At 43.6% G+C, this 20,866-nt stretch overlaps 1 protein-coding gene across 3 annotated transcripts in view; it reads right to left on the bottom strand.

Annotated features, from left to right (window-relative positions):
• CSNK1G2 (casein kinase 1 gamma 2) overlaps positions 1–20,866 on the bottom strand; it is a 936,064-nt gene that overhangs the window by 282,095 nt on the left and 633,103 nt on the right. For all 3 annotated transcript variants that reach the window (XM_044053978.1, XM_044053977.1, XM_044053976.1), the window contains exon 8: positions 285–369. In XM_044053978.1, the coding sequence (XP_043909913.1) occupies positions 285–369 (85 nt within the window). The remainder of the gene's footprint in view (positions 1–284; positions 370–20,866) is intronic.

The following is a 20,866-nucleotide window of genomic DNA, read 5'->3' as shown; positions in this document are numbered from 1 at the left end:
TATTTCAGTAAAACAATGGGTACTAGTTGCCAAAGGACTTACAAAAAACAATGCAACTTCCACCAGGTATCTACAACAGATTTACCTACTACTACGGTTAGCCAAGTCCACGAACATTGACTTGGGAAAACTCTACTAGCTGAGATAAGGAGTAGAGAAAAAAACTTTTATGATAAATCAATCAGTATTTCTCCATTCACATTTCATCAGCACATAATCCATTTTAAAGCTTCACATGGCACTAAAAATTAGCCAGGTAACAAATTAATAAAACCTGAACATACCTGGAAAGTTTTCACAAAGTACTTCTACTGGAGTAGATTTTTTGGTATCCCCAATCTTCTGGTATCTTTCCTTTAATGTATCAGCCTGCAACAAGAAACTATTTGTTACCAACAGTCTAACACCCAATAACTGTTACTATTTTACATTACACCATTCCTCCTTCTTCCCATTGAAATAAACCTGTCACATCTGCACCTATTCCAAGAAAACATCAAAGTTCTACAGTCCATCAGTAAAAATGTATAAGCACTGTAGTCATTACCCAAACACACTCAGACACACACGTAACAATGAACTGCCAAGCATCAGTAATGTTTTACCATACATCAGCTAGCCCTAGTATGGGATATAGAGTAGAGTAAGGGGTATAGGGCAGCAGAGTAAATTATCATAGTACCACCACATTCATGGTTGAAAATACAAGTACACATGCATTCTCCCTTTAAAACAACAACATATCTAGCATCTGCTAGACATGTCTTGGCGAGAAAGGCAGTGTAATCCAGAGTAGTGGATTTGTGTATAACAGCAAAGATTAATTACAGTGGTAAGTTACAATAAACCTAAAATGCCCTCTCTTTCCCCACAAAATTCTGGTAATACATTTACATATTTTTGTAAATAACAGAGTATCTTACCTATAACTGTAATTGTAACTGTAAACTACACAAACAGAACACAATATACCTCTCAGCACATCTACCAGACTTTAATTTCCATTTCAATTAACATGATGTCTTCAGGCTGGCCTTCCCATCCAGACAGACAGTGTTGATGAAAAGAGGAACTCTCTTAGCTAACTGTTTAGTCTAACATAAAAAAATGACCTTGGTAAAAAATTGCAATCTCCAGTACCATATTTTAAGTAATGGGCATTCTGTTCTTACTTGAACTCTATCTTAAGCCATCTAAGGTAAGTTGACTGTTAACTACACAGGTGACACAATGTATGTGATCTATGAAAGGGGCAAGAATGAAGGGAAATACGACTAAGTCCCTGCAGAAAGTACAGTTATGTACACATACCATAAATGTAGATGTTCGAGTGCATTCACTGTTGCAGTCATCACATTTGGGTTATCTGCCTGCAGGTAGCCCTCAGCTGGCCTGAATACCAGAGTCTTCGGATTTCTGCATCGGATCCTGTCGCTTCTTCCATGACATCAGGTCGTCAGGGGTATAAAACATGCAGCCGACACCATTACATCAGTTTTTCTTGCCCCAGATGTCAGGTGCCCCCGCAACAGGAAGCAATTATATGGTATGGAATGCCCCCAGCAAAAAGCAAATACACATGATATAATATATGCCAAACAAGGAGGAAAGCTAAAAGTCAAGAGAAGTCAGGGGGCTGGAGGGAGGGTAACCAGGACTGCAACAATGAATACACTCGAACATCTACATTTATATAAGTGTACACAACTCTACTATGTTCTTCATGTTTCACTGTTGCAGTCATCACATTTGGGTTGATTCCCAAAGCTAAGGAAGGGTGGAGGTAGTTAAAGAGCATTAAGCCTAGCAATAAGTCCCTGTAAGACTGCTGTGGCACATCCAGCTCTGGATTTAGAAAAGATAGGCAGGTGGTAATGCTTGGTGAAAGTATGGACAGAACTCCAGGTTGCAGCTTCCAGGATGTCCCTAGTAGGGACTACTCAGACATGCAGTACAGGTAGATGCAGCCCTGGCAGAATGTGTTCTTATCCCCTGTGGGGTAGGTTTTCCATAGTGTTTGTAGCAGAAATGGATGCAATGTGCTATCCATTTGGAAATGGTTTGCTTTGAAATGGCCTTCCCCTCTGCCCCTGCAGTAAAGTTAACTAGCAGTTGGTCAGATTTTCTGAGAGGCTTAGTCCTGTCCAAATAGAATCTAAGCTGTGTGCGTCCAGAGAATGCAGTATCCTTTCCCCTTTATTCTGAGGATTAGGGAAAAATCAGGCAAATGAATGGATTGGTTTAGAGCCACACTAGACACCACCTTGGGCAAAAAGGATGGATTAGTCCTGAGGGAAACCCTGTCCACATGGAAGATAATGAAGGGTTCCCACTGCCATGAGGGCCTGCAGTTCAGACACTTCTTGCTGAAGTGATGGCTAGAAGTAAAGCTGTTATCCAAGAAAGGAATTTCAACTCTGCTGTAGCAGCTGGTTCAAAGGGGGGAAGAGTGAGTTTTTCTAATACAAAGTTAAGGTCCCTGGCTGGAGTGGGAGCCCTTCTGGGGGGTCTTAAATTTTGGCTCCTCTAAGGAATTGTTCTAGCAGGGGATGAGAGAAGAGGGATGGCTCAGTATTATTATGTGCTGTTATGGCAGAGGCACGAATCTTAATTGAAGAGATAGGCCCTTGTGGAGCATTTCTGTTAAATAATCCAGAATATGAGGCAAGCTGGGCACCGTTGTGCCCATCTCCTGAGCCTGGCTCCAGGAACAGTATCTTTTCCACTTTTCTGAATAGGATGTTCTAGTACTAGGCCTCCTTGCCTCAAGAATGACATCCAGCACCTGCTTACTGAGGGTTGCAAGAGGTGAGGTCAGGGAATTAGCCAGGCTGCAAGGTTCAGGGTTTGAAGCTGAGGGTGCAGAATCTGGCCCGCCTGCTGGGACAGCAGGGAAGGGGTCTGAGGTAGGTGCCAAGGTTCTAGCACTGTCAGACTGCACAAAAGGGGGTACCAGTGCTGGCGTGGCCAGCCTGGTGCAATCAGTATTGTCCTTTGTTTGTCCCGTTTGATTTTTAGTAGAACCTTTGAGAGGAGAGGCAGAGGGGGAAAGGCATAAACTGAGAGGCTTTCCCAGGTAAAGGACAGGGCCATCCACTTTCCAAGCTTGACTGTGGGGAGTTCTGGTGCCGAATTTGTTCAATAGGTAGTTCTGAGGGGAAGCAAACAGGTCTACCTCTGGTGTCCCCCATTTGTTCCTCAAGAGCTTGAATATTTTGGGTTCCAATTTCCATTTGTGTGGGTCCATGAGATTTCTGTTTAAGTAGTCTACCAGTAAATTTAGTTTGGCTGGCAGGAATTGAGCTTGTAGGTTCACTTGGCAGCTCAAGGCTGTGTCCCACAGAGCCATGGCTAGTTTGCAGAGTTGGTAGGAATGCGTTCCTCCCTGCTTGTTTATGTACCACATAACTGTGGTGTTATCTGCCTTTACCAATAGTTGTCCTGGAAGAATAAGGTTTGTGAAGGCTGTCAGAGCATTCTGTACAGCTAACATTTCTTTTTGATTGATATGCAGGTGCATCTGTTTTTGGTTCCATTTGCCCTGATTGCAATGACTTGCCATGTGAGCCCCCCATGCATAGTCGGATGCGTCTGTTAGGGTTTAGAGTGAAAGGGAGTCCCTTGTGGCAGCAGGCCTCTGCCCACCAAAGGAACTATGTCCTTAGACAAGGAAAAATATGAATCATTGTTTCCAGGTCCTGAATATGTTGGCACCACAGACTTTTTAAATACCACTGAAGTTTCCTCATATGCACTCTTGCATATGGAATTAACAGAATGCAAGAGGCCAAGAACCCCAGGGCTTGCAGGATTTTCCTTGCAGATAGCTGGATTTTTGTGGCCAGTAGTTTGAAGTAGGCTGTCAAATGAACTTGTTTCTCTGGAGTGAGGAATGCCATCTGGGAAGTTGTTTTCAAGCTTGCTCCTAGGAATACAATCTGTTGGCAGGGTAATAGGTGTGATTTCTTCTCACTGATGGTGTACCCAGTGAAGTTAGAAGTCTCTTTACAAATGCCAGGTGCTTTAACAGCAAGTCCTGACTCTCTGCCTGAATCAGGCAATCGTCCAAGTATGGGTAAATCTGAATATTTCTCTGCCTGCAAAATGCAATGGCAGGAGCTAGGCACTTTGTGAATACCATTGGCGCAGTAGATAAGCCAAAGGGCAGTGCAGAGAACTGATAGTGCAAGGAGCCTGCCCTGAAGCGTAGGAATTTTCTGCAGAACTCCCTTATTGGGATGTGCAGGTAAGCTTCTTTTAAGTCTAGAGTTGCCAGCCAGGCATCCTTGGCTAGCATAGGAAGAAGCTGCTGAAGAGTTAGCGCTTTGGATAGGATGCCAGGAGGTTTCTTTTCTGGGAACCAGGAACAGTCTTGAATAAAAACCTTGCCCCCTTTGTTCTGCTGGGACAGGTTGAATAGCCTTGATACTGAGGAGAGAGCGCACTTGTTTTGGGGCCTCCGCCCACTGGTTTGGGGGGAGGTCTGGCCATCCACTTGGGGTTGGGGGTGAGTGAAAGTGGAATCTGTATCCTAGGGAAACTATGTTTGAAACCCATTTGTCTTGGGTAATGAGTTCCCAGTTTTTTTGCATGCAGGGTGAGCTTTCCTCCTAAGGGAGCAAGTAGTTGAGCAAGGCTTGGTAGAGTTAAGGATAAGTCATTGTGCCATTTTTCCATAGGGGGTGGCTTACTACTCCATGCTTTGGAAGTGGGGGGCCCCCACTGTTTAGATCTGTGCATAACCTGAGACTGAAGTCTTGGTGGTCTGCTGCTTCTGGGTTTGGACTGAGAAGGCCTGGAAGGGACTGGAAAGTACTAGTTCTTTGAAGGCCAATGCCTACTGAATCTCGGTGGCTGTACTTGTAAGAAATCTTTAACAGTTTGCATAGAATTAGCTTTTTCCTCCATCCTTTTGAGGACGACTTCTGCTTTGCTGCCAAAAAGGCACTCTTGGTGTAAGGGTGCATCCAGTTTTGTTTGTCTTTTCGGCTTTTCCTGGTTAGGGGTCGCCACAGCGCAACTCCGGTCCTCTAATGATTGGCAGTCGATTTTTATGGTGCCGAGTTGCCAGCCAGATGCCCAACCTTCAGCAAAGGCACGCCCATTCACGCAGGTCTTTCGGAGGCCACTCGACCACGGGGAGGACATGAAGACTCCACACAGAAGGTACTCCAGCCAAGAATCGAACAGGAGTACCGCTTGCTGTGAGGTAACAACGCTACCGCTGTACCACTGCGGATCCAGTAATTTAGCTTTAACATAATCTGGCAAGTTTTGTTCCTTAAGCCAAGCATGCCTTCTAAGTACAGACCCAGTGACAGCAGCCCTGCAAGACGCTTCTAAAGCATCAAAACCACATTGCAAAATATGTTTACCTACTTGAGCAGCAAAATGCATTACCTCTTGTAAATCTTTGTGTTCAGCACAGTCAGAAATCAACATTCCCTCTTTAATTAATCCCATAATATGCTGCTGATACTTTAACATATGAAACTGGCAATTTAAAACCCTAATGGCCAAAGTAGCAGAAGTATATACCTTCTTACCCACTCTGTCTAAAGCTTTAGAATCCCTATCAGAAGAGGTAGGGTTTTTGGCAGTAGTAGCCTTAATGCCTTTTGGTCCTTGGGAAATGGTTTCTGGATCCGCAGTAGGATTCTTGAAAAGGAATTTGAGACAGTCAGGTACTCTGTGGTACCTGTCAGGTTTCCAGGGAGCTGGAGGCAAAGTGTCTGGGGTAAGGCTGGATTCCAAGAAAACATCATCTATAATCTCCAGAACAGGAAGGATAGCTAGAAGCCTGTATTGAGGTAGGTTTAAAAATTCCTTAAGTCTATTTTTGGACTGAGAATAGTCCTGGCTTTCCCAGCGGAAATGCTCCCTAAGGGTATATGCAAGGTTTCACCAAAAGAAAAATCTTCTGGAGGGGAAGCAAAGGGAATGGAATCCTCTGCATCAGAATCCTCATAAGTAGATAAGGGTAAATCCTGGTAGTCAAAGAAACAGAGATATCAGATTCCTGATCAGACGAATCAAAGAAAATCAGTTCTAAGTCTCTTAGAGGGGGAAGGCTGGCTTCCCCTAATTAAGGTAATAAGGTCTGCAGCCATTCTAATCATTTGCTTTTGAGGCATATGGGCCTGAGAATGCGCTTTGGTCGTCAGTTTTCTAGGCTTAGTGCGAGCTTTAGGCCTGAGGAATTTGATATTCTTAGCTTAAAACGAGGTTGTCGGTTTGATATGAAAATCGGTAGGCCTGAATACACCCTCAGAAGCCGGTGCCTGCACAGCGGCTCCGGACCTATCCAAGGTGGAGACATTCACAAGTTCCATAGTCGAAGAAGCATCTCATGGTATAATGGACTCCGAAGGGCAGTAGAGGCCTGCGAATCTGTAGTAGCGGGTATCAAGGGCTGCAAAAGCGCCTCACTGAGTACCAGCAGACTGGCGACTAGCTTATCGGAAGCGTTGTCGCAGTTTTGGACCTATGCCGTCTGTCTCAGTCTTTATCCTTACGTTTTTTCGGAATATCACACTTGTGAACTGCTTCTGCTTCGGGCACCGCATAGCAAGAAAGACTGATGTAATGGCATTGGCTGCATGTTTTATACCCCTGACGACCTGACTTCATGGAAGAAGCGACAGCATCAGACGCAGAAATCTGAAGAGACTGGCATTCAGGCTGGCTGAGGGCTACCTGCAGGCAGGTAACCCAAATGTGATGACTGCAACAGTGAAACATGAAGAACATCAAAATAGAATAGCATGATGGGCACCTGCAAACTGAATGATCCTGAAAGTACAGTCACAAATATACATAACAATAGCAGTCCTCCACAACACTGCATCAGCTCAGCATTGGTTCAAAGGATGTGCAGTAAGTACACCAATAATACCAGCAGAATTCGAAGGTGGTAGGGTCCATAGCTAAGTAAGGTTAAGTGGTGTGAGATTACGATGCAGTCAGCCTCCTTCTGGGTCACTCCATCAACATATAAAACTAGTATTCTACACTGGAATGGAGCAACCAAATGCAACTTTTGGTCTATCAGATGAAGACCAAACAGCAACAAAGACCAAAACACAACAAAAACACTTCCCATTAAGCATACCAAAAGTATAAATCACTTGTCAATTCTCTCCCTTTTAAAAGGAGAACTGACAATGTGACTTCAATGATAAGTCACTAATTACTGGGGATCCAAGAGTTCCAAAACTGAAAATTCCAGTCACTTGGAAATCACATTATCTGATTAAGTAACCATCTGGACACGATAGAAACTTCATGCAAACAACCAGGTGCACAATGAACAGGTAAAAGTACAATAACTGGTGTGATTACTTCAAGTTACCATAATCACATACTTTTTAACTTTTATAAATCATGATCAGAGCTTCAAGAATCGCTTGAAAAGTATGTGCATGGCTATGTCTAAAATCCAGGGTGCTACAGTATCGCATACAACAGTAGTAAATAATATGGTACGTCCTACAAGAAGTCAAAAGAGGAGAGTTCAGCAAGAGAATAAAATAAAATGTCTCTTGTAGGATAAAAATAAAGAGGAGCTGCGACTCTTCTCAGTTATCTTTGTGAGTTACTGTAACAGAACGATAATTCACAGGAAATTAGACAAGACAATGCTTTAGACCACATCTCTGGCAAGCTTGCCTACAAGTCCTTGGAACAGGCCTGCCCAAGATGACAATGGACTTAACTTGCAACTACCTGAGAGTGTAAGTGTCACACCCTGTAAATTTGAAGACAGGGAAAACCCCATCCTTAAAAGCGAAATCCACAAAACACACTGCTGAATAAGGAAACACCAGCAATTTGATGGATGGGAGGGGGGGATCTTACCTTCTGCAAGACCCATCTAAATATCAACTGGTAAACCAAGCAACATACATTTACGCTACTTTGATTTCTTTTCAAGGTAACTGCTCACAGGGAACAACTCCTAACAGCACTGTATAACATGAAGAGAAAAGTGTAAAAAAAGGGCCTAAGCAATCATGAAAACTTTCACAAAGAGGCCTTCCCTCTGTGGCCACATTCAAACAACACAGACTGATGAAGGTGTGGATAGAATGCTGAAGTTCAAATATCCCTACTAACTAAAGTTATACAACCCAAAACACAAACTTCCCAAGTCAGGAACTTCAACTTTATCAAGTCTACAACTTCAAATGAGGCCTTGGTAATTTAAACCAAGGCAAAGTTAATGCCCAGTACTGATGTTTGGCAATGAAAAAGGAAAGTACAGTTGTGTGCACTTACCATAAATGTAGATGTTAGAGTGTATTCACTGTTGCAGTCATTACATTTGGGTAATCTGCTGGCAGGTTGCCCTCAGTCTGCCTGAATTCCAAAGTCTTGGTTCCTGCGTCGGTTGCTGTCTCCTCTTCCATGACGTCAGGTCGTCAGGGGTATAAAACATGCAGCCGACGCCATTTTCTTTAGTTTTTCTTGCCCACGATGTCAGGTGCCCCCAAAAAGGTAGCAATATTATATATATATATATATATATATATATATATATAAACTTTACCTTCATCTACAAGCAAATACACCACATAGGTTGTAGAAGATAGAGAAGGAAAGATATACTGTAGAATGACAGGGGGATGGTGGGTGGGTAACCTGGACTGCAACAGTGAATACACTCTAACATCTACATTTATGGTAAGTGTACACAACTGTACTATGTTCTTTGCGTTTCACTGTTGCAGTCATTACATTTGGGTAGAATCCCAAAGCTATGGTTGAGAGGCTGGAGCTAAACAGCATTAGGTGTGGTTATAAGGCCCTGCAGCACTGCAGTGGCAAAGCCTGCCCTGGACTTAGAGTAGAGAGGCAAATAGTAATGCTTTGTAAAAGTGTGATCAGAACTCCAAGTAGCAGCCTCTAGAATATCTTTGGTTGGTACTCCTCTGAGAAAGGCTGCTGAAGTAGCTGCAGCTCTGGTGGAATGAGACCTAATGCCCTTGGGCACAGGTTTACCATGTTGCAAGTAGCAGAAACGGGTGCAGTGGCTTATCCACTTTGAAATTATCTGGTTTGAGATAGCCTTTCCTTCTGATCCTGCAGCATATGACACTAGTAATTGCTCAGTTTTTCTTAGAGCTTTTGTCCTGCTCAAGTAGAATCTTAGCTGTCTGTGTACATCCAAGGAATGCAGAATTCTCTCCCCTTTGTTCTGTGGATTTGGATAAAAAGTTGGCAGATGAATTGTAAGAGCTACACTGGAAACCACCTTAGGCATAAAAGTAGGATTTGTCCTCAGAGACACCCTGTCTGAGTAAAATATGATAAAAGGCTCTACAGCCATGAGGGCCTGTAGCTCAAACTCTTCTTGCTGAAGTAATTGCTAGTAGCAGAGCTGTCTTCTATGATAAGAACTTTATATCAGCGGTAGCGGCTGGTTCAAATGGAGGCAGGGTGAGCTTTTCCAACACATAATTGAAGTCCCATGCAGGTAATGGTGATCTTCTAGGAGGCCTTAGGTTTTTGGCTCCTCTTAGATACTGCTTTAGTAAAGGATGAGAAAAGACTGGTGGCTCTGTATTGTAATGAGCCGAAATGGCAGAGACACGGATTTTGATCGATGAGAAAGATAGGCCTTTGTCAAGCATCTCAGTTAAGTATTGTAATATCTGATGAATATATGGTTCTGCTGTATCAGTCCCTTGTGCTTGATTCCAAGCACAGAATCTCTTCCATTTGTCAGCATAAGATTTTCTCGTACTAGGCCTTCTGGCTTCCAAAATGACATCCATCACAGCTTTACTGAGAGGTGTCGTTCGTATGATTACATGATTAGCCATGCTGCCAGGTTCAGAGTCTGTAGTTGATTTTGCAGGATCTGATTGTTTTGCTGGGACAGTAGTTGTGGTCTGAGGCAAGGTCCAAGCTGGGTATTGAGACAAGTTCCTTAGGATTGGGTACCAGTACTGGCGGGGCCAGTCCAGGGCAATTAATATCATGTTTGGCTTCTCTTGCCTGACTTATAGGAGGACCTTGGGTAGAAGAGGCAGAGGAGGGAAGGCGTAAACTGAAGTTTTTTCCAACTGAAGGATAGGGCGTCCACTTTCCATGCTTGTCTGTGATAAGTCCTTGTGCAGAATCTTTTCAATTGATAATTTTAATGAGAGGCAAATAGATCTATGTTTGGGCTCCCCCATTTCTCTGTTATGATGAATACTTGTGGATTTAGTTTCCACTCGTGAGGATCCATAAGGTTTCTCCTTAAATTGTCTGCCAGAGTGTTCTGTTTTCCTGGCAGGAATTGAGCTTGAAGATTTATTTGGTAGGTCAAAGCTGTGTCCCACAGTGCCATGGCTAATCTGCAAAGGGGGTATGAGTGTGTGCCCCCTTGCTTGTTTATATACCAAATGACTGTGGTGCTGTCTGTCTTTATCAGTAGTTGTCCTGGATGAAGTAAGCCCTTGAAGTCTGTTAGGGCATTTTGAACAACAAGCATCTCTTTCTGGTTGATATGCAGATGCATTTGATTTGGTGCCCATATGCCCTTAATGCATCTTCCTGCCATGTGGGCCTACCAGGCATAATCTGATGCGTCTGTTAAGGTTTGGCTGGTAGGGGGTAGAGTGAAGGGCCATCCCATGTTTTGGTGACAGGCCTTTGCTCACCATAGAAACTCCTGTTGCAGGCAGTGAATGAGAGGAATCTGTTTCCAGACTGTGCGAATGCTGACTCCATAAACTTTTTAGGTACCACTGAAGTTTCCTCATATGCAGTCTTGCATATGGAATAAGTAGGATGCAGAACGCCATGAAGCCCAGAGCCTGCAGAATATGTCTTGCAGAAGACTGGGTTTTTGTTGCATTAAGTTTGAAGTAAGTAGTCAGTTGCCTTTGTCTGGCGTGAGATAAACCATCTGGACAGTTGTATGCAAGCTTGCACCCAGGAATGTTATCTTTTGAGAGGGTACCAGTTGTGATTTCTTTTCGTTTACTATGTACCCTAGGCATGCTAGAAGCCTTTTCACAAACGCCAGGTGTCGTAGAAGAGTGTCATTGTTCTCTGCTTGAATGAGACAGTCGTCTAAGTAAGGATATATCTGAATAATACTTTGTCTGCAAAATGCAATTACTGGTGCCAGGGACTTTGTAAAGACCCTGGGCACAGTAGATAAGCCAAAGGGCAGTGCAGAGAATTGGTAATGCATTAAGCCAGCCTTGAATCTGAGGTATCTTCTGCACTACTGTCTTATTGGGACATGCAGGTATGCCTCTTAAGTCTAAAGTTACCAGCCAAGCATTCTTGCCCAGCATGGGCAGAAGCTGTTGCAAGGTGAGCATTTTGAATTTTGGAATGTCCAGGTATGTGATCAAAATCGATAAATCCAGTATTGGCCACCAGGCCTTGTCCTTTCTGGGTACCAAGAACAGTCGAGTAAAAACCTTGTCCTTTTTCCTGTTCTGGTACTGTCTGAATGACCCCCATATCCATGAGGGACGTAACCTGTTTCTGTGCCTCTGCCCATTGTTTTTTTGGCAGGTCTGGCAAACCATTTGTCATTGGCAGAGTGTGGGAATGGAATCTGCATCCCTGTGATACGATGTTCAGTACCCACTTGTCCTGGGTTATTAATTGCCAATTTTGAACAAAAAGTGCTAATTTTTCCCCTATGGGTGCTGCCAACAGATAAGTGCTTGGTGTAGGCAGAGGGAAGTCATTGGGATTGCTTTCTGTAGGTTTGCGCTTTATCTCCCCCAGATTTGGAGGTGGATGCGCCCCATTGTTTTGACCTGTATGAGTCTTGAGCCTGGTATCTGGAACCCTTAGGGTGTCTGGATTTGCCCCTTTGAGCTCTGTCTGACAGAGGAAAGGACCAATTTTTTGTACGCCAATGTCTACTGAATCTAGGTGGCTGCACTTGTAAGAAATCTTTTAACAGTTTGCATAGACTTACCTTTGTCTTCCATTTTCTTTAAAACCTCTTCTAACTTAATACCAAACAGAGAATCATGTTGTAAAGGTGCATCTAGCAATTTAGCTTTAACATGATCAGGCAAATTTTGTTCCTTTAACCAGGCATGCCTCCTAATCACAGATCCAGTAACTGCGGCCCTGCAGGAGGCCTCTAAAGAATCAAAACCACATTGCAAAGTATGCTTTCCAACTTGTTCAGCTGCATGCAATAATTTCTGCAATTCCTTATTTTCTGCACATTCTGAAACCATCATTATTTTCTGTTTCAGCAATCCCACAACATGTTGTTGGTACTTAAGCATATGAAATTGACAGTTTAAGGCCCTAATTGCCAAGGTTGCAGATGTATAAACCTTTTTTCCCCATCTGTCCAGCGCCCTTGAATCTCTGTCGGAGGGGGGTAGGGTTTTTTGCTGTTGAGGCCTTAACTCCCTTTGGACCCTGTGAAATAGTTTCAGGATCAGTAGCAGGGTTTCTAAATAAATATTTATGAGAGTCAGTGACCCTGTAATACCCGTCAGGCTTACTGGGAGCCAGAGGTAAAGAAGTCAGGGGCCAGGCTTGACTCTGAAAAAATATCACCCACAATGTCTAATACAGGGGGAATAGCTAAAGGCATGTGCTAAGGGAGGAGGAGGAAATCCCAGAGTCTCTTTTTTGATTCAGAGAAGTCTTGACTCTCCTAGTGAAAATGCTCCCTCAAAGTATGCAAGGTTTCTCCAAATAAATACTCCTCAGGAGGAGATGGAATAGACTCCTCAGCATCAGAATCCTCATAGGGAGGTAAAGATAATTCCTGATCAGAAGAGGAATCAGAAGAAGTAGAAACCTGATCTGAAGATTCAGTCAGTGTCTTGTCTAGGCCTCTTATCTGGAGGGGGGTGGGTACCCCTGGATCAAGGTAATAAGGTCTTCAGCCATTTTGATCATCTGTTTTTTAGGCATAGAGGCCTGTGCACGTGGCTCAGGTGTCGTTTTTTTAGTTTTTGAAGGTGTCTTTGCCTTTGGTTTTGCAGCTTTCGTCGGTTTGATATAGAAATGCTGAGGTCTGAATACACCCTCAGAAGCCGGTGCCTGCTCAGCGGCTCCGGACCCATCCAAGGGGATACATCTGTCGGTCCAATACCTTGAGTATCTTGCGGCATGCCGGACTCCACATGGGTGTCCGTAGAGGCCTGCGACTCAAAAGTAGCGGGTATCAGGGGTTGCGAAAGCACCTCACTGAGTACCGGCGAACCGGCAACTGGCTTAGGAGAAGCTTCGTCATCAGTTTTGGATCTCTACTGCCTTTCTCTTTCCTTTTCTTTGCGTTTTTTATGTACTCCAGTAGTCAGATTGCTATCCGACATCTCTGGGTAGTTAAATGTTGTATCTTTTGGCTTTTCCCGGTTAGGGGTCACCACAACGGAACTCCGGTCCGCTAATGATTGGCAGTAGATTTTTACGTACCCAGCTGCCAGCCCTGACGTACAACCTTCAACGAAGGTACGCCCATTCACACATGTCTCCACACAGAAGACGCTTTAGCTGAGAATCGAACAGGACAATGGTCTTATTGTGATCCGTTTCCAAAATACTTAGATGCAAAAATATACCGACGCTTAATAGTGCATTGGTTAAATCTAGCACAAAACCGACTGCCAGGCACGTTGTGATCAGGGCCTAGGCAAGGAATACAGTACAAATGGAAATCCTTATGAGGTATTTGTTTTCCCACAAGTAATACAATTATTAACGTTTTCTGACATCGGTAAAAAAACAAGAAAAAAGTTTCTCCAATGGTCTACTTAGCTTTATTGAAGACTTCGGTTCTGAAACTCAAATGCGAATATTTCAGTAGTCGGCCGACCAGCACTTGTGAAATGCATCTGCTTCGGGCACCGCTCGGCAAGAAAGACTAAAGAAAATGGCGTCGGCTGCATGACCTGACATCATGGAAGACAGCAACTGATGCAGGACCAAAGACTTTGGAATTCAGGCCGACTGAGGGCAACCTGCCAGCAGATTACCCAAATGTAATGACTGCAACAGTGAAACACGAAGAACATCCAAAGTTAACTCATTACATCCAAGTGTACTTCAGGTACATCTGCAGTTACCTCCTACTCATGCCTGTAGGCATCAAACATTGCTTGTTCATAATTAAATCAATAATTCCAAAACCATGCTATGTACAAGGGTTTAACAGATTTCATCTTAAAGCTTACATAATAGCAAACAACTGCATTAATATTTGACCTTTGACTAGTGCAGTTTAAGTTGTTTTTACGATATTAATTTATATAGATATAATTTTCACATTTTTGCAAATACTTCAACAACCAAGTAACACAGACAGAACTCCTTAGCCTCATAAGAAAACTCTCAGCTAGATGAATAAAATGCTGCTGATAGTGTGTAACTTGAGTGGTTCTGACATACTGTAAGTTGTTTACAAAATATTGCAAATGTAACAGTTGCTGTGTTTACTGTGACTTATAAAATTCAGTTTAAGACCTAGAACCTAAAGAATACTGCCACTATAAAAATAGTTTGCTCTGGAAAGTTTGCCATTTATTCTTTCGTAATCCCTATGGTTACAGAGATATAAACATTTGTTTGAAATGAGAGGACATAATTTGATTATGTCACAAGGCTGAGGTTTCGCCCACTGGAAGTTACAGTGCAAACTTCCTGAGCTCCATTGGAGTGAATCAGTTAAATTATCACCTTCAGAAACTGATGAACTATGCTGTGTTATGCTTCATAGGTAGGTACTAGGCTATTGGCCCTATGGCCTATACAAGCCTAGCGGTAACGATTCCCTGGCTATTGCTTCCCACAAATATCTACTTTCCTGGACCCCTGTGCGTCTAGCAGGGCTACTGATGTCATCGCAGGGGTGAATTTCCCATCTCCCATCCAATCAAGGTTCCTCTTGAAGAAGGCCATTGAGGCGCTCTGCCTGACATGTATGGGCAGCCTATTCCAGAGTATGGGGAGTCTCTGGGTCAGGAACCTATCCCTCCAGCATTTTCTATTCATCGTGATGACAAGGTTAAGATCCCTGGAGCGTATGGCTCAGAGGGATTAGGATTTCTTTACGTGTAGCAGGTTCAACAACTCTGGGTTTGATATGGCCTTGTATGTTAGGCAGAGATCGCCTCTGAGTAGGCGATATGTGACAGAGTATAGCTGGAGTTTCTTTAGACGGTCAGCATAAGGCATCTGTTTTAGGCCTGTGATACTTTTTGTGAGGTATTTCTGCAGCCTAGTTGTTGCAGATGTCTTGTGAGGTACATACCAAATGGGGCATTGTATTCTATAATGGGTCTAATGAGGGATGAGTACAGAGGGACAATGACCTCTTTTTCTGGATGAAAAGCCCTTAGAAAATCCTTCTACATGGCACACCTCATCACTAACTGTTGTGGCTATGTGGTTATCAAAGGTGAGACCAATGTCCACCTGTGCCCCTAGGTCTCTTATCACACTTTGTGTTTACTGTACTGCCACCTATGTGGCAGTTCACAGGTACGTGTTTTTTCCCCAAAGTTGACAACTATACATTTTTTGGCATTTAGCTTGAGCCCATGGCTCCAGCACCAGGCATCTGTTTCGGTAAGGCCCTTTTGTAGTATATCCACATAATTTGGGGATTCAATAATGGCTCTCAGCTTGCAGTCATCTGCAAACTTTGTAAGCCAGAGTCCCTTAGTGTTGGCCTGTACTTCAGAGAAGCAGATGCCAAACCGAGTGGCCCCAGGACAGAACCCTGCGGTACACCACTCGTCTGGAGCTAGATTTGGAGTCGGCTACTTTTACAGTGTTGTGTTCTGTCAGTATGCCAGTTTGCAACATATCGAGTGATGTAGGCATTAATGTCCAGCTTAATACGTTTATCTATGACTCCACAGTGGGGGATAGTGTTGAAAGCCTTGGTGAGGGGGTCCAATTAGGCTGTGTGAACCACCTTCCTCTCGTCCACGGCTCTGGAGACTGATTCAAAGAAGTTGATCAGGTTCAGGAGGCAAGATTGGCCCTCCATGAACCTAAACATGGTGGGGTCCAATGCTTGAAGGTTGCCAATATATTTGTTTATAAGTTCCATGATAATACAATTCCATGGCCTTGCAGATCAGGCTCGTCAGACTGATGGGACAGTGGATCCCCCCTTGTGGAGTGAGATGACTGTAGCTGTGCACCGCTCTGTGGGCACGAAGTCTGAGGTGAGGCTATGATCCAACATGACACATAGGTGAGGTGCCAGTTCATTTTGTAGTTCATGCAATACACAGCCCGGGATGTCATCTGACCCCATGGATGCTGTATTATTGGCTTTGGAGAGTGCAGTTTTTACCTGAGTGGCCGTGATTACTGGAACTTGGCATTCTTTCGGTATTGAGATGGGCCCTTTAGTGGGTGAGAAGGGGGTGAAGTTGGCACTGAATCTATCTGCCAAGGATATTGTCAATATCCTTGGGATCAGTATATCTAGTGCCATTCTGCTGTAGCTCAGAGCAGATCTGAGTACTGCCATTTAGATTCTTGACATAGCTACAGAATGTCTTGTGGTTGTCTTTGGAATCTTTGGCAATTTTGTTTTAGTAACAAGCTTTGGAAGATTTTAAGAGGGATATCAGCTTTCTACTGAGGCTGGTGAGGGAATTTTTTGAATCATGGGTTATTAATCTTTTCTGCAACAGTTTCTTCCTTCTGTTGTACAGCTTGTTCATGGCAGGGAACCACCAGATTGACTTCCTTTTTTTTTTAAAGGAGAGCGTCTTGGTTCTATTTGTATGGCTTGGTCCATACACGAGTGAATGTGCTCATACAGCACCTTTGTGTAGGATTCAGCAGTTGAACTTCCAGTTCCCATCTGCATGGGTGTCATGAAGTTTGTTACTTCTGACTTGAGAAGCATAAAGTTTGTTTTGGATACGTTTTTTACGAAGGTTTCCTTAAAGGGGGGGGTGGGGGTGGGATGTGGATGTCAAGGGTGATTAGCTTATGGTCTGATCTGACCAACGAGGGGGTGACCACTGGTATGGAGCATCTCCCATGTTGGTAATGACCAGGTCTAGAATATTGGTACCCCTGGTGGGACTATGAATTAGTTGCTCTAGGGCATTGGTTGAGCAAAGGTGTTGGTACAGGAGTAGTTTTCCCAGTTAATGGCACAGTAGCTGAAATCACCCAGTATTAGGGCGTTTGGTTGTATCTTAATATTTTCCAGTATGTTTAGAAAGGTGTAATGAGAATCTTGGGGCATGGTGGGGGGTGTGTAGCAAGGTACAATTTGTACTGCAGTCTTACCTAGTGTTAGTTGCACCTGAAGAATTTCAGATGCATTGTGTTGGGCAACCAGCCTGGAGGTATGAATATCCTTGGTGAATATGGACACTCATCCACCTTTAGTGTTTCGGTCCTGGTTTGGTATCCGAAAAGTGTGGTACGAGTTGTAGCCTGGTATTGCAGGGGTGCTCCCTGGAGCTTTGAACCAGGTCTCAGTTACTGCACAGATATCCATGTTCTCCATTTTTAGGAGAGCCTCGAGTGAGTGCATCTTGAGGTTTAGACCTCTAGCATTGAGTAGCATTACCTTCAGATTTTGCTTGCTTGTACCCGTTACGGTGGTAATTTTGTCCTTTGAACCTTGCCTAAAAAAGGCATTACAGGGGTGGCAAGAGCCTTAGCCAGTAACCTGAATCCCAGGGGCGACAGGTGTAAACCATCTCTTGCAAAGCATCGTGGTTTGTCAATCATGTCATCCCAGGCAGAGAGATACTGGATCCTCTTTAAACGACACCAGAAGCTTAGCCAATTATTGAAGTCAATCATTTTGTCCATATACTGTGGTATCATTCTGGGCGATGGCAGGATGCTACTCAGGGCTAGGGTCATACCGGCCTGGGCTACATGATCCAAGAGCTCTTCCATGTCTCTTTTCATGTAGTCCAGGGAGGTACATCTCAAGTCATTCACTCCAACATGGACAATGAAAGAGTCACATTTGTACCTGCTGTGGAGTGACTTGAGTGCATGCGTTATGTGGCGGATCTTGGCACCCGACAGGCAACCAACTAATTTTTTTCCTTGTTCAGCCTGGTGAGTGGGACATCAGTGTGCCTGACTATACAGTCACCTATGACTAAAGTGTTGGGTACGTTGTCTTGCCTTAGGGGCTGCTGTTGGGTAGCACACTGGTGTTGTGAGCTATCTGACGCTTTGGTTGTGTTTGGCGGTGGTGTTTGTTTGAGTTTCAGCTTCGGAGGTCCTTGTTGCTTGGGCAGGTTAATGTTAACAGACTCCGCATATGTGGGTTTTGTGTTGCTATTTGTGGGTTTTGGTGGTGTGGGTTTTGAAGTACAATGTGTTGCTTGAGGTGTTGTGTGGGTGTTAACCTTCTCCTCTTGACTGTTTAGCACAATCTTGGCTGGAAAGAGCTTTGCTTCCAGTTTGGCTAAGTAAGTGCATCTGTCGCGGGTTGTAGTGTTTGATGGTAGGAGGAGAGGGTTGTCTGTGTATATGAGGCAATTGCTAAGTTGACCCAGTATGTCCAGATTCGCCAGGTGGACAGGAGAAATCACCATAAGCTGAACCTTGGACATGCCTGGTTAGGTGCTTTCTTTGTGTAGTACTAGATCTGTTTTCCCTTACTTTTTGGCAAGGTACTTGCAATTGTAGGCTGTCTAGTGCCTATGACTATTTTCTCCTTATTACCAAGGAGAGGTGAGTGCTTGTAACAAATTAGGGCTTTCTAGTGCTTTTTAGCAAGTTTCAGAGCAAGTGCTAGTCACACGTATACAAATTTTACTGCTACTGCTGATACAACTAGCTAGCTCTAAGGTAAAATTTGAAGAGCAGACATTCTGGCACCAGAAATAGTTTAACCTTAGCCCGCAGTGCGCAAACATGCGTATTTATGCCAGAAAATTGAAAGGGATAGAAATCAGCCCAAAATGGCCAATAAAATTGCAATTTCAGAGCAGGAAACCACTCCTCTAGTGTTACATAGGCAGTGCAATGCTCCCACTCTCACTGGTAAGCAGTAGGACCTCCCTCTACCACAGCAAGGTCTGGACAGCTCTGAACACTGAAACTAAAGTCTTGAAACCAGCAAAGCCTAGAAACTGGTCTATTCTAGTTAGAAAAGGCAGGAAATTAGCAAACAAGACAGATTTTTTTTTTTGGTTAAATCAGGCTAAACAATGCAGTTAAACAGTAAATAAGCACAGAAAGGCTAATGCACTTGAGTGTATAGCCCAGAACAGTAAATTCAATTAAAACTTTGCAAAATTAGAAATTTGAAAATTTAAACTTTTTAAATAAAGCAAGGCAAATGTACAATTGGAAAATGATTTACGGGCAGACATACAGTGAAATAAGTAACTAGTCTACTTTTTAAGCTTTCTGAGAAGTGCAGGTAATAAAAACAACCAAAAACAGCAAAAATTAGAAAATTCAGCAAAAAGTACTTGCAGTTGGCACAAAAAGTCTTTCTTTCTCGTTTCTGGTGCTGTAGTAGACTGCAGGATGCCCAAACAGGATCTGCTGATCTAAAACAAGCTCAAACATGTGCAAACGAGCATTATTTATGCCAGAAAGTTGAAAGGGATAGAAATCAGTCCAAAATGGCCAATAAAATTGCAATTCAGAGCTGGAAACCACTCCTCTAGTGTTGGATAGGCAGTACAATGCTCCCACTCTCAATGGTAAGCAGTAGGACCTCCCTCTACCACAGCAAGGTCTGGATAGCTCTGAACACTGAAACTAAAGTACTGAAACCAGCAAAGCCTGGAAAAGTACAGTTGCGTACATTTACCATGAATGAAGATTTTTGAGTGTATTCACTGTTGCAGTCATTACATTTGGGTAATCCTGCTGGCAGGTTGCCCTCAGTCAGCCTGAATTCCGAAGTCCTGGGTCCTGTGTTGGCTGCTGTCGCCTCTTCCCTGACATCAGCGGTATAAAAGATGTGGCAGACGCCATTTTCTTTAGTTTTTCTTGCCCCAGATGTCAGGTGCCCCCTTAAAAGGGTAGCCAAAATTTATATAGATATATATATATATATATATATATATATATCAAAATACATGCACCAATATAAACTTTACCTTCATCTACAAGCAAATACACCACATAGGTTGTATAAATCAGAGAAGGAAACATAGGTCCCATCAGAAGAAAAGGGGGATGGCGGGTGGGTAAACCAGACTGCAACAGTGAATACACTCGAACATCTACATTTATGGTAAGTGTACACAACTGTACTATGTTCTTCGTGTTTCACTGCTGCAGTCATTACATTTGGGTTGAGTCCTAAAGCTATGGTTGGGAGGCTGGAGCTAAACAGCATTAGGAGCGGCTATGAGGCCCTGCAGAACTGCAGTGGCAAAGCCTGTCCTGGATTTAGAGTAGAGTGGCAGATGATAGAGCTTTGTAAAGGTGTGCACTGAACTTCAAGTAGCAGCCTCTAAAATGCCCTTGGTTGGTACTCCCCTAAGAAAGGCTGCTGAAGTGGCTGCAGCTCTGGTTGAATGTGCCTAATGCCCTTAGGCACTGGCTTGCCATGGTGTAAGTAGCAGAAACGAATGCAGTGGCCTATCCACTTTGAAATAGTCTGCTTTGAGAGAGACTTTCCTTGTGATCCTGCAGCATATGCCACTAGTAATTGCTGTCTTTCTAAAAACTTTGGTTCTGTCAAGTAGAATCTAAGCTGTCTGTGTACGTCCAATGAATGCAGAATTATCTCCCCCTTGTTCTGTGGATTTGGATAAAAAGTTGGCAGATGAATAGTTTGGTTAAGAGCCACACTGGACACCACCTTAGGCATAAATGTTGGGTTTGTCCTCAGAGAGACCCTGTCTGGATAAAAGGTTCCACAGCCATTGGTGCCTGTAGCTCTGAAACTCATCTTGCAGAAGTTATT

Source organism: Protopterus annectens, chromosome 13.part0 (genome assembly GCF_019279795.1).
Source record: "Protopterus annectens isolate FY-2018-M chromosome 13.part0, PAN1.0, whole genome shotgun sequence".
Taxonomy (NCBI): domain Eukaryota; kingdom Metazoa; phylum Chordata; order Ceratodontiformes; family Protopteridae; genus Protopterus; species Protopterus annectens.
This window is presented reverse-complemented; position numbering and strand designations above follow the sequence as displayed.